Source organism: Haliotis rufescens, unplaced genomic scaffold (assembly GCF_023055435.1).
Source record: "Haliotis rufescens isolate VD_foot unplaced genomic scaffold, xgHalRufe1.0.p SCAF_5, whole genome shotgun sequence".
NCBI lineage: Eukaryota > Metazoa > Mollusca > Gastropoda > Lepetellida > Haliotidae > Haliotis > Haliotis rufescens.
In genome coordinates this window covers 50,598,595-50,612,540 of record NW_025964223.1, presented here as the reverse complement: position 1 = coordinate 50,612,540, position 13,946 = coordinate 50,598,595, and the positions used below count along the sequence as shown (strand labels likewise).

Below are 13,946 nucleotides of genomic sequence, written 5' to 3'. Positions count from 1 at the left end.
CAAGTTCTACAGCCATATAAAGGATACATTTGCAGGAAACGGTCTTGCAGAGGCCCCGTCTTCTATATTTTGGACAGTGTATGGCCTGGTGCCAATAAGAGGCCGGTGTGTATTGGAGGTCTGGCGGCCATTAGGGGAAATATGTTAATCTCTCTAGATAATTTTGTGATCCATGGAGGCAAGTTTGAGTGATCAGCTCCTGTATCTGTTTCTGTGTTTATGGTTCTGGTATCATGGATTTGTGTTGTTTATGTGTATTGGGTATCAAGCTTAATCAGCCAAATCTCTGTGGAAGATGAAGAAGGCTCTATGGTGGTATACAGGTCAGGTTCAATATACAAACAAAACTCTTATAGGGATTCTGAGGCAGAATTGGTCCCCAGTACTCCACGCTTGTTGTAAGAGTCATGTAATGAGAAGCAGTTGTTATGACATGTCAACTGGCCAATTTGTGTCACTATTCACTCACTCACACACACTTGTGGCTATGATACCCAGAATTAGTAGTTGAATAATAGCTCGACATATTACACAGTAATTAAATCAATACCTTTTGCAAGATGGATGTTCAGAATTTAAAGACTTCATTGTGAAACTGCTTCTGGAACTGATCCTTAGGTTTTAGACTTTTCTAACTGACAGTCATATCTGTGGTTGAAGCTTCCATGGGAGTAGTCCTATACCATTTAATACAGAACACAATCGTAGCACTATGGCTGTCCTTAATCCAATGGACAGCCTCCATGGTCTAGTCGTAGAGCATCCGCCCAAAGAGCGGAAGGTCCAGGGTTCGATCCCTGGATGCATCATACCAAAAGACGTTCAAAGATGGTACTTGTTGTTACCCTGTCTGATGCTCGGCATTAAGGGGCTAAAACAAGGACTGATCAGCTTGGAGTCAGTATACTGTGTCTGAGTGGGGTATTCATGTTAAACTGCAGCATGGTATCTGTGTGGGCTAGCACTATAAAATTGGCACACACGCACGTACACACGCACACATGCATGTCGCTATGTAAGTGCAATAATCTTGGACATGACGTTAAACCCAATTTCACCTCACCTTAATCCAATGTTAAGGATATAAGTGTTCAGAACATTTCGTAGTGTTTTGATGTGAATCCAGGCTACATAATTTTAACCATGACTAACCGTGCAGGTAAAAAACAACAGGAAAAGATAATATTATCTTAAAGTGCTGGAATTTATGTATTGATATCCAAAGAATGCCTTTAAGAACAAGTCGGTTTATGTGCAACATATACTACAAACATATCCTATGATACATAAGACATTGGTCGACAAAGAGTGCCTTTGAGAACTGGCGGTGATGTACAAGACACTTCCTATCATACCTACTACACTGGTATGTGCCTTTAAGAACAGGTGGTGATATACCAGACATTTCCTATCGACATAGTACACTGGTATGTGCCTTTAAGAACTGATGGTGATATACAAGACATTTCATATATATTTATATTTTCCACACCTATATGTACCCTTAAGAACTGGTGGTATATTTATGATATACAAACCACAAATATATCCTGTGTACCACATATTCCACACCATATGGGCGATAAGGCAACAGTTGCTGTTCCCAGGGTCGATACAGCTCATCCTGGAATTGATTTGCCTCTGCATGATGTAATGGGAACAATTTACGATTTTGGCGCTGACATTTCCCTAATCTCCTGGAGGGGCACATGGTTGTTTATATCAAATATGTTGTGCATGAAGTGATGGATCTGGTTTGGCATCAAAGGTTGGATGTGCACAGGTAAAATGCAGAGCGATTCATGACATGCAAGTGTCCAGTTTTGGAGGTTGGGATTTTATTGTACCCAGAAACATAGTGGAGGACATAGTTATGATAGAGATGTGTGGTGTGTTTCACAGCTGGGGACTGGCTTTATCATTATTCTGTCATCAGGGATAGAAGCCATTTTGTCAGTGTAAACAGTAAACAACATTAGTGAGTCCCATTTGTTGGACAGTAGGACATTTTGTACAAGTTTTTGTACTGGATGAGACAGAAGGGTTCTCTGACCTTCTGATTGTGCCTTAACGGTTGTGCCAGTGTCTATAGTACCAACAGAGTTGCATCCCTTGGACACACAAGGAACCTATGATCATGGGTTTGAATCCCGGTTCACGCAGATTCTAGGTTTGTCAGCACCACACCCGTGCTTGTGGGTTTCACCGAAGTGGTAATATCTGAGACTTGCATCACTTTGGGCTTTCTTCCCACATTAAGCCGACATGCTCTGAATTACTGGACTACTGTTTATAGTGGCATTAGACCCAACTCACTCACTTGCTCTAGAGCATCAAGCAGTAGTGTCACTTGCACTGACTCACATGTCTGGAAGGAAGAAGTTAACAAATGTGTTCTCTTTGCTACCATGACAACACATGCAGCCAAGAAAAGCTTCAATTACAAATGTATTGGTGATAATGTTAGAAAGAGGGACTTGTGCAATATGGTGTCAGTGCTTTGCAATTGAAGACCACTGGATTGAAATAGATTTCAGAACTGCCTGATAGCTTAAGATATCATTAGAGAAATAATGTAACATCACCATGCCATTGGTGTAGGGAGAAAGTGGATGGGAAGAAGCATTTGGACTGTAGCAACCCGAATTATTGTCATCTTTGTTGTATGAGTGACAAGATGTATATTTTGAAAACTATGGCTGTTTTGAAAGGTTTAGCAACATAATTTGTTTTAAAGAAAATGTGGACCACCATGGCAATTTTTATGAAGTGATTGCTATTAAATTATAACGGAACGTTCCTATTTTTCAGTTGATATTTTCTGGCGAGTACACCAAGGCCATGGATCAGAACTACCACACTGACCACCTGGCCTGCTGGAACTGTGACAAGCAGCTGGTGGCCTGCCGCTACATTCTGAAGGAGGAGCACCCCTACTGCATCCCCTGCTACCAGCAGCTCTTCGCACACAACTGTGTGGAGTGCAGCAAGCCCATCGGACCCGACTACAAGGTAGGCGCCATGGCACAGGCAGTGGGATGGTGTATTTGTTGGATGAAGTAGTTCTTGAACATGGATCAGATGGTATCTGTATCATATGGAAACTTACTGTACAACAGCACAGGACATGGATTGAGAGAATGCATTTGTAGAAGCTCCCTATTCAACAACATAGGCTGTGACTTGGGCGTAGATTGAGATAATGCATATAGAAGCTTCCTACTCAACAACATAGGCTGTGACTAGGGTGTAGATTGACACATTGCATATAGAAGCTTCCTATTCATCAACATAGGCTGTGACGAGGGCGTAGATTGACACATTGCATATAGAAGCTTCCTATTCAACAGGCATTGAAGCATTACTTTAAATCATCATAAGTCAGTCATTTTTATTGCCAATAAACAAAATATTTTTCACGTCATAGATATGAGGCAATACCAACAAATTCTGTTGTGGAAGAGTTTATAAACAATTGCCCAACATTGAGTACATCAACTTTGAAGTTACATCACGTTTTCACCTGCATGTGCTAAACCTGGGCCTTCTCACACCTGTCTTCCTGTCTGCCTGTAAGTAAACTGCCAGCAGACTTCACAACTTGGTGTCACCTTGAAGCACCTACATGTGACCCTCAGACTCTCTGATGTCGGAAATAACAACGGGGATCTGGATAGGCTTGTAGGTCGAAAGGTAAACATCTCATCGCAGGTGAACAGATCGTCTTTCAAACTGGGCCTTAGTTCTTTTGAGAGGGCTTGATCACAATTTTGAATGTCAAAGGTTTACCTGTTATACAGGGTATGGCATTTTGTATATTGACAAGTAGTGTTTACTTTTTTTGTAAGTACACTTACAAAATGACTCTAATCTACCTGAAATCATAATCATTTGAACATCAGAAAATGAAGAATAATTTCAATCTGCACTTGGATTATAGCGTCCAATAAAGTAATTAGATGAGAAACTAAGACAGGCTTTATCATTGCTGTAGGGTCAGGAAGTTCAGTGCGTTTGGCATAGGAATATATTTCCACATGGTGGGAAAAAAGCCATGCTTCCAAGGTAAGCAGGGGCAGTCGGGTAGCCTAGTGGTTAAAGCATTCGTTAGTCACGCCAAAGACCTGGGTTCGATTCCAAACATGGGTACAATGTGTGAAGCCCCGCTGTGATATTGCTGGAATATTGCCAAAAGCGGCGTAAAACCATACTCACTCACTCACTCACTCACTCCAAGGTAAGCAAGTCAACTCCTATATCTTTACATAAGAGCAAGAGTTTATCTGAAGATTTTGGTGCTGAAAAATATTTATGCCCCTTTGTCAATATCTGTTTTGAGACACAGAACAAACAACACTATTGAGTTCCCAGTTGAAAACATTATATTGGTAGATACCATTTGAAGGCAAGCCTTATTTTGGTGCTAATGAAGTGACACATTCACATCATATTGACACATTCTTGTGGAAGAAGCCTTGTGTTTATGTTTTGAACCGCTTACGATTCCAAGATGAAACACAGCTTGGACATATAACAGAACTGGTGGTTGTATATAATTTATATATAGTTGTTGGATTGAGACCAAAGGGGAGGTAACTCAGCAAGGGGTTGTCTTTTAATATTGTAATACTGGACCCTGGCAAAATAAAGTGGAGATTTTCTTGCTTTAAGCTCAGGTTCGTCTTCTAGGTGAATCCAGGTCTTTGTGACAAAGGTGAAAGATTTGGAATACAACAATTCATGGAATTCAAAACCATATCAGTCTGACAGTCTTGTTTTTGTTATAATCTTTACTTATTTTGTTTTGTTTCTTTCCTGTTTGTTTTCAGGCAGCACTTCTGTTCAAACTATTTCAAACTCATTTCATTTCGGTTTTGTTGCATTTGCACTTTTCAGTCTATCCGGATCGCAAAACCAGTGAGTAAACTTTCCAGACCCAAACAGTCCCTTCTCTTAACCAGAGATAATTGCTGCCCTGTGTGGAGAATACAATAGCATTATGTGCTGCACTGGAGTGTACAGATAACGGAATACCATAGAACATGTAGTGTGCAGAGCTGTCAGAACAAGCACCTGCTGTCACACTGCTTCCAAATGTAAAGCTCCCTTGTTTCTCCCAATGTAAAATGACAGTCCAGTAATAGAAGTTACATAGCAATTATTAATTTTTTGAAGATGTCTCACCAAATTTAATAGATTTTTTAATTATTTCAAAATGTCATTATTTTTTATGTTGGTTGTGAGTATAAGTAATGCTTTTATAAATAATAAGTGTAAGGTGTCTGTACGATGTCATAACTATAATAAGTTAAGCATGTGGTTTACAAAATTATCTCCTTCCCCAAATAAACAAGCCATGGATGACATATGTTGCCTTCTCCATGTCTCCAGTGTGTTAGATAGTTCTGGGTTTGATTTGGGGAGGAAAGAAATGTAAACAATTCACAGTCAGAACGTGGCAGTTTGTCAGAGGAATTTATTTTCCCTCTTCAAAATCATGGAACATTAGGAAACATCTATTTGGCCTATAGTGCCGACTAGGCAGTTCCCAAACCTTCATTGGTAACCATTTATGAATTACAGGGTCACATTATGACTAAGGTTTTCTGATATTGCCATGTAATCAGTTGTTGAGATGACACCATCTGGGCAGGAACTAAGCAACAAGTAGACCAGAACACAACCACTAGAGAGGTAGGAAGACAGTATATGTACAACAATGGAAAATCGGAAACAATTAGCTTTTGTATTAGATTCCTATTCTGTAACATGAGGAAATATTTGTTCTTAAGACACGGAAGTATAACACTGACTTTTGTCATTTTCTGTTGGGAGAAACACTTAGACAGGGTTTACAGTCCCCAGTGTCCATTAGTAGAACTTAGAGGGTACCACATGTCTACATCCTTTCATCTCCAACAACCTTGTATACCCCTGTACTAGTGTCAATGGAAGTTTGTACTGAAGTGTGACACCGTTTGGTGTTTACTGTGTGTCATGGGCCGTACCGCATCCATCTCCACATCATCAACTCAGCCAAAATGTCCCCATGTTATAGCTAGGTATAGTGTAATCTTTAGTGTGACACTTTGTCTGGTACCTTGGTGTTTACTGTGTGTCATGGGCCGTACCACATCCATCTCCACATCATCAACTCAGCCAAAATGTCCCCATGTTATAGCTAGGTTTACTGTAATCTTTAATGTTACACTTTGTCTGGTACCTTGGTGTTTACTGTGTGTCTTGGACCGTACCGCATCCATCTCGTCTTAATCAACTCAGCCTTAATGTCCTCATGTTATAGCTACCGGTAGGTATGGTTTATGTGAAGAGTGACATCCTTTGGTGCTTACTGGTATGATGAGCCTTACCACATCTTCCATACATCTCATCTCCTTCAACCTGGCCTAAGTGCCTGTGTTATAGCTAGGTATGGTTTATACCTATGTGTGACACCCTCTCCAGTGCCTTCCTGGTGCTTATTGTGTGTGATAGTCCTTACCTCTTACATCTCCATCAACTTGGTCTAAATACCCGTGTAAAGCTATAGGAATGTTTTAGACTGATGTGTAACACCCTGTCCAGTACCTTGGTGCTCCCTTCCCATCAACTCAGCGATATATTCCCTGTGTCATAGAGTCCTTCCTGAGCGCCGCATTTCTTGTGTTCCAATACAAATAGTAATACTGGTTGGCTAGGTCTACAGTGACTGATGCGTTTTGTTCCTTGTGAAAGTAGTTATGAATAGTAGACATATCATGCATTTTGATCTGTATATAACTTTGTTGAGTTTTCAGAGTTTTAAATTGATGTCAATACTGAATGGTAAAAGGACCCATTGCCTTAGAAATTGATGGGTGAAGGTATCATAAATATAAGGAGACCCATATTGCTCAGAAAAGAGTTACTGTTTTTTTCATCAGGGTTCAGTGACCTCGGCCCCCTGGAAATCTGTAAGCACTGCAGCTTGATACACAAGTTTTGATTTCAGTCAGAAATACATTATGATGATGACGAAACATTCCACATAACTGTCAAAGGATTCATACGGAAGAATGTCATGTAACCAGAATATTATCCCAGGTCGGTCTGATCTCTGAATTGAGCGACAGTGTTTAACTGATAGTTTATGGTAGCCCCTGTTGTGATGTTAACACACATGTAGTCGGGAGATATAAACTGTTATCACACGGTACACCTAATCCAGCAGCTCTGTCTACAGTAACAGAATACCTGCCTGCTTACTCAGCTCGTGTTGTCTGCTGAACGGATCAGCCATAAATGGTAGCACCAAGGTGTACTGAGGAGCGAGCATCGGGACATCTAACCTGGCTATCTCCACGCCCATATATATATATATATATATATATATATATATATATATATATATATATATATATATACCTCTGGCTATTGGAGGATATTAAGCATGATGGAGCCTTTTCTATGAAGATATTCTTTCATCACATTGTCCATCTAGGTTTGATTACATTAGTTTGATCCTTGTTTCATTTGTGTATAAGGAGAATGGAATCATTGTTACTATAAGAATAAACACATTGGATTACGGTGTGTTATAAACTGTTATAATACTTTTGGTTCACACAAAGAATTGTTCTAATATTTTTGTTTCAGTTCTTGGTCATACTATCTTATCACATTACCAGGTTGGGTAGTATGAAATATTACTCATATCTCAAATATACGGATAAGGATCCAGCAACTTGTTACAGATATTAGCTTTTGTTTATGGAATCAAAAATATTGAATTTAGGTTTTACTTGAATTTTCTTTTCAGGCGCTTTTATACACAGAGAAACCAACATGTTATGTTGGAACGGTATGGCATTAAGAGATTCTGATAATAGAATTCTATTGAATTTATTTTTGCCATTATATCATCTCAACACAGACAGATACAATCAATTATTAATATTAATACTTAGATTAATAAAACAGTATTCAGGAATCCTGAAGTCATAGAAAATGTCCCAGTAATGACATTTCTGTCTCGATGTGAGATGACTGTGTTTACCCTGCAAACTGAAGCCAAATGCTGGTGCATGGAACACAGCGTCTACCACAACAAAAGATGGAGAACTAACAGATCGTTCAGCATTTCTTGCTCTCACTACTCCGACAAGGTTATAGGCTTTGGTAATGATGCAGAACTACAGCACATAACAGATTGCACCTCTCTCTATCTGTCGATTATGCAATTGCACCCCTGGTATTTGACAGTTTGATTCACATCCAGATTGTGCTAACTATGGAGGTTGCCGCATATTCTGTGTATTGCATGAAGAGCATGGTTGGCGCCATTGGTCCACTTTATTAAGGGAGTCCAAACTTCCCAGGAACCTGATCGAGTTAAATATTAAGTGTTCTCTTCTTTTGTGTTCATTCCAACAGGGGAATTCAAATAGGTACATAATTATATGTAATCTCAATCTTTTGGTCTCCCAGCCTTATCAGGTATGTCGTGACGTAATTCACTGACAGCAATGTATGGAAAGTGTCTGTAGTAATGTAGTGCTTGACCAAAAGAGAGTACCTGTGAAGGCTGGGAGGTCAAAGATTGAAATTACATATCTTATTGTGTATTCTGTTCAAGCGAGCATACATGGACAATATATACACAGATTTTTGCCAACATTTTTTAGAATTGTTTAGCTTCGACAAAAACTTTCATTGCAGCCAGTTGGACCTCATCACATGAAATGGCATACACTGTTCAGTCAGTTATAGTCATAGTTGTTGCTCTTAGAACTGCTTGTTAGTATTATATCAATCATTGTATATGGAAAAGTATACCTCGTTCCAGTACCAAGGACAACTTGCTAGTATACACACATACATCTTCCGATGGGTCATAGTACCATCTGATACATCAGAAGTTTGGGTTGCAACCATTCTGATGCATATCTTGGTAGCATCACTACCCATGCCTCTACATAAGTAAGTTAGAGCTAATTATGCATTGTTTTAATATTTTTCATAATCTGTGTTTTCATATTTTAGGGGGACACTCATGTAAGTAAAGTTTGTATCTACACTGACAATTTTAGTTTAGACAGGTAGGCATGATACAGGGAAATGTTCTACATGTACATGTCAAATACTTGCATCTTGAATACATCATGGACTTAAATGTTATTAAAGACTAAATGAAGACTAATATGCATCGGTATTTAACACCTATATCCATATATTTAAATTTTGAATGTGTGTAAACTCATAACGTATGTATCTCAATATATATATCGGAAATATGGATTTTTGCTCTTTAAAAGTAAAAATTCACTTTATCTGTCAAAATATTTTGAAATGTAACTGCCAGTTATAGACATTTGAGTGTAAGCAAAAAGGTTTCATGATCGACAGACAGTTTGTTTAGAAACGGCGAGGGAGTTTTTGAAGTCATCAACATGCTTAATTATCAGCTTACACCAGTTAGTGTCCTGTGCAGACGTGTGATATATCTCCATAACATATGGCAAACTGACAGTGATTCATTAACCTCCAGCATGCTGCAGGCAGTTTACCATGCCCTTGTATGGTAGCTAGCTGCTTACAGGGTCCGATCATTATGTAGATAATCTATTGACAGTCATGTAAACATGAATATAACCATATGGCTTATGAGATCATTATTTTGTGGTTGCAAGTTACCCATGTCATTAATACTTACACAATAATTATATTGACAAGGTTGAGTGTTGGTTTAAACACTAATGTGATTAACTGTTGAATGAAGTGTTTTTCTGAATTAAAATATCTTTTGTGTAGCTTTGTGTCGATCATTAAGAGTTCATTATTGTATGAGTCATTGGACATGTGGGATTATCTGGTAAGACGTTTTATTATACATTTTCAGGTGACAGTGTTCCACATACAAATCTTACTATTTTTACTACAGGCATCCTGACCCAGGCACATAATGGAGAATTTCTTATATCATTAATTATTCCTTGTTTGTTTGGTGTAGAAAGAAACACGAATTATGTATCTAAATATTTACAAATACACAAACAAGTTCAAGTATCATTCTGCTTATGACATCAAGCCCTCACTGTGTCTACACAAATATCTCCATAAGTGTTCATGTCAAGGACTCTCAAGTGAAGGCTGAGAACTAGAGATATACAGTGGACGGAAGTTGATTCAATTATGTTCATTAACCCTTAGGACTTCGCTCTGTATGTCCGAATCAGTGCTGGGAGTGTAAGACACTGCCTGTGACAGTGAAAGAGTCACATGGCAATCTGTCTAGATTGTGCTTTAGCTTGGAGTAGTTCAATTGTTTGAATATGGTTATAATTTCAGGTAATTCTGTTGATTAGATAATAACTATGTGATTAAAAAATATTGAATAAATAGGAACAAAACATGAACATTTTATCTGTAATTAAATACTGTTTTTAAGATACTCATTGGCAATACAATACCGACTCAGCATATTACTTTACAGAAGCTACATCAGTACCAAACTGCACTTAGGCCTTGTCCCTTTTCTGTACCTTCATTCTTTAAACATAAAATTGGTCCCCAGTACCTATACTTGTCAATTAAGGGTCATTTATGGCAGGGGGGGTGGGTCTTAGGTTTTTGATGCACTAATAAATGTACTGAAAAATAATTACCCTCCCTTTATGATTGTCATATTTTTGGATGACCCTCCTCATGTCCTTGTACATTTTCTCCTCCTCCCCCGTTCAATTTTCCGAAATGATAAAATGCAAATGCACTTCATATTTGATTATGGGTCCTTTTTTTTCATGACCCACCAAAATTATGTGTATTATTTTTGGGTGACCTGCCCCTGATTTCCTCTGACCCACCTACCGCTATAATAAAAAAGTCCCTGAAATGGATTTGTTAGTCAGACTCAGTTGACAGTCACTGATTTGTCTGGTCCAAACTTGATTATGTACAGGCTGCTGTGATATAGCTGGAATATTGCTAACGATGGCGGGGCGGTCGGGTAGCCTGGTGGTTAAAGTGTTCGCTCGTCATGCCGAAGACCCAGGTTCGTTTCCCAACATGAGTACAATGTGTGAAGCCCATTTCTGGTGTCCCCCGCCGTGATATTGCTGGAATATTGCTAAAAGCTGCGTAAAACCATACTCACTCACTCACTTGCTAACGATGACATCAAACAACAGATAAACTAAGGGTAACTCCTATGTCCATTTATTTAGCTGCGAATGTTAACTTCATAAACATGAACCACAATACATGTATTTGTTTCAAGAACGTTTGCTAAGAAATTGCTGCATGAAAAAAACAAAGGCCTCAGCTGTATTAACAACAATTTACCCACCAATAATGACAAAAGATGGCATTAGCGATGACAGGACATTCTTCATGTCAAAGTTGCATTGAAGCAATAAATAGTTGAACATGCCCGATCAGCCTTGTTATGCCAGCTATGAAACCCTGTCATTCTAGCAGATACACAACAGCTTGTCTACAATGTTGAAACAGATCACTATCCTTTTACATGTGTAGTCCAAACATATACACTTGCTCTGGGACTGCTGATGTGCTTACATGAAGACTGTGGGAAGGTAGATAACGTATCTTTGTCAGGCCTTACTCATCAAAGTTAAAATTGAACTTCTGGAATTGAAATTTTTAAAAAAAGGAGAAATATTTATCTCTTTAGTGTTCTTGCGAGATAATGACCAGTTAATTAGACCAAAGTGAATTATAGAATTACCAGTATATTCAACATTGGGACTGGTTGTAACCGTTTAATTATTTTTTGTTGACACTAGGGCTGGGACGAGTCCGAATTTACTACCCGGGTACCCAACCCCCTATTACCCGACCCTACCCGGGTACCCTCTGTAGGTCTCAAGAGATAGGTACAAAATGTCCCATTGGGCATTTTCTTACCAAAGCACTGGCAAACGCATTTAGATACATGTATTAAACAATCTGGTCATGCATACACTGAATTTGACTCAAGTTATATCTTTACTCAAAGATATGAAAAGTCAGAATGAATGGGTGCATAGTCAGAAAGAAATACGAACATTAGTGACTTGTGGTGAAACCATAGAGTTCTAGATAAGTTATTGTCATTAAACAATATAATCACGTGAATAACCACGGGTCCCAGTAGTCCTGTGGGTAGCCGGGTCCGACCCGGGTACCCGAACTACCCGTCCCAGCCCTTGTTGACACATGTATTTGTGTTTCGATTATATATTAAGTTTAATTCAGTATAAAGACCCCAGGCCAAAGTACAGTATATGAGTATAGATACATGGAGTGTTTACAGAGTGGTGGTACAATAACATGATGTAAAAAGTGCAGTTAGGGTACAGTTAGAATTATAATTATGACGAAGGTGAAGATAGGGAGTCTATAATGTATTGGCACATAATAACAAGGTTTCAATGTTAGAAGTTTGTAATGAAGTTCTGAGAGAGTATTAATTTGTTGAAAAAATATGTTTGTCTTAAACTATCATAAATGGACATACAAACATAAAATGCAACTCATCTTCCATAGAACAAAAATCTAGGGAAAGAATGTATAATTTGTAAATGGGAAGTAGTCAGGGATTGACAGAATAATATCAAAGGAGCCCTTGAACATGTGTTTTGGGGGGACTCTTTACTTTCTTCCACTCACCTGCAAAATGACTGCAAAAAAAGGTTTCCGATTCATTTACCAAATGAAGGGTGTGACTAAGTGATAAACAGATTGACTTAACCTTACGTCCCAAATGTTTTACAAAGCAGGAAATGCTCAAACAGTATTTTAGCACTGGAAATGTGTTATTAACTTCCAAAGAGCTTCCCATTACTGAAAGGATGGATCATTCATAAAAAAAATTTACAATTTGGAAAACGTTTTGAGGTCAAACTCATTCGAAGAAACTTGAAAAATACTAAATGTAAGCAGTTTTGGAGTAATTGAAACCATGTGTGGACTTAAACTTAGCATCCTTGTTGGCCTCCATTTTGTTGCATGTATGCAGTGCTAACATTTCTGTTCTTAAAAGATTTCCTTGCAGTAGAACATTTCTTTGAAACACAAGTGAAATTGATTCCCGTTTTAAAGATGTGAAATTGTGCCCGATTAACACATGGATACACCATCAGAGGATCCTGGGAGTTCATGAGGCCATATGTTGTCTCATGTCTTTTGGTGCAGATAGACACCCCAACGAGTGGGGACCTGTCCTTGAGGCAGTGTATCTACACATTAGCTTATCATCATGACAGAAACTTCTACTTCCAACTTGATAAGAATAATGTGGACAGGTACCAGTGTGTCTTGAGGCAGTGTGTCTGCAGTGAGAATGACGTGAACACCTGTCTGGAGTCTTCTTGTTGGAAGTGATTTTGGTGCCTTGTATGTAGACATGAAGAGGAAGTTGTACCGTGACATGATTGCTTGGTTGAGAATGGTGGTGTTCCCTTCCAGTAGATGATTTGCACCACCATATAAGTGATCTACTCATTGTTTTAGATTTTAATCGAAGTTGCTGAAGGACGTAATTGACTATTGTTTCCACATGGAATATATCTCCCTGCCCTCACTAGGGGCGGTCGAGTAGCCTAGTGGTTAAAGCATTCGCTCATCACGCCGAAGAACCGGGTTCGATTCCCGACATGGGTACAATGTGTGAAGCCCATTTGTGGTGTCCTCCGCCGTGATATTGCTGGAATATTGCTAAAAGCGGCGTAAAACCTCACTCACTCCCCTAACCTCACTCGGTCCTAAGTAAGAAAGTTGTTAGATGGTCTTCTAGTGATATTTCTGACTAATGATTCTCTATCTCCTGATCAAAACATATAACGGAAAGGTGTTAATGGATATTAAAGTATAAGAGTTGACTGACATGGCAGCTTGATCTTTTCATTCTTTAGGAACACACCAATCCACAGAGCTGTCATAGTCTTCACTCCCCTGACAATGGTGTTATT

The 13,946-nt window shown here is 38.8% G+C and overlaps 1 protein-coding gene across 6 annotated transcripts in view; it reads left to right on the top strand.

Moving 5' to 3' along the window:
* The window catches only part of LOC124126830 (four and a half LIM domains protein 2-like), a 161,258-nt gene that overhangs the window by 135,739 nt on the left and 11,573 nt on the right, over positions 1–13,946 (top strand). For 4 of the 6 annotated variants that reach the window (XM_048384396.1, XM_048384394.1, XM_048384393.1 and 1 more), the window contains exons 6-7: positions 2,812–3,012; positions 4,897–4,917. In XM_048384396.1, coding sequence (XP_048240353.1) covers positions 2,812–3,012; positions 4,897–4,917 — 222 coding nt within the window. Of the gene's footprint in view, positions 1–2,811; positions 3,013–4,896; positions 4,918–9,021; positions 9,034–13,946 lie in introns of all 6 variants that reach the window. The other 2 variants (XM_046490361.2, XM_046490369.2) reach the window with 2 other exon arrangements.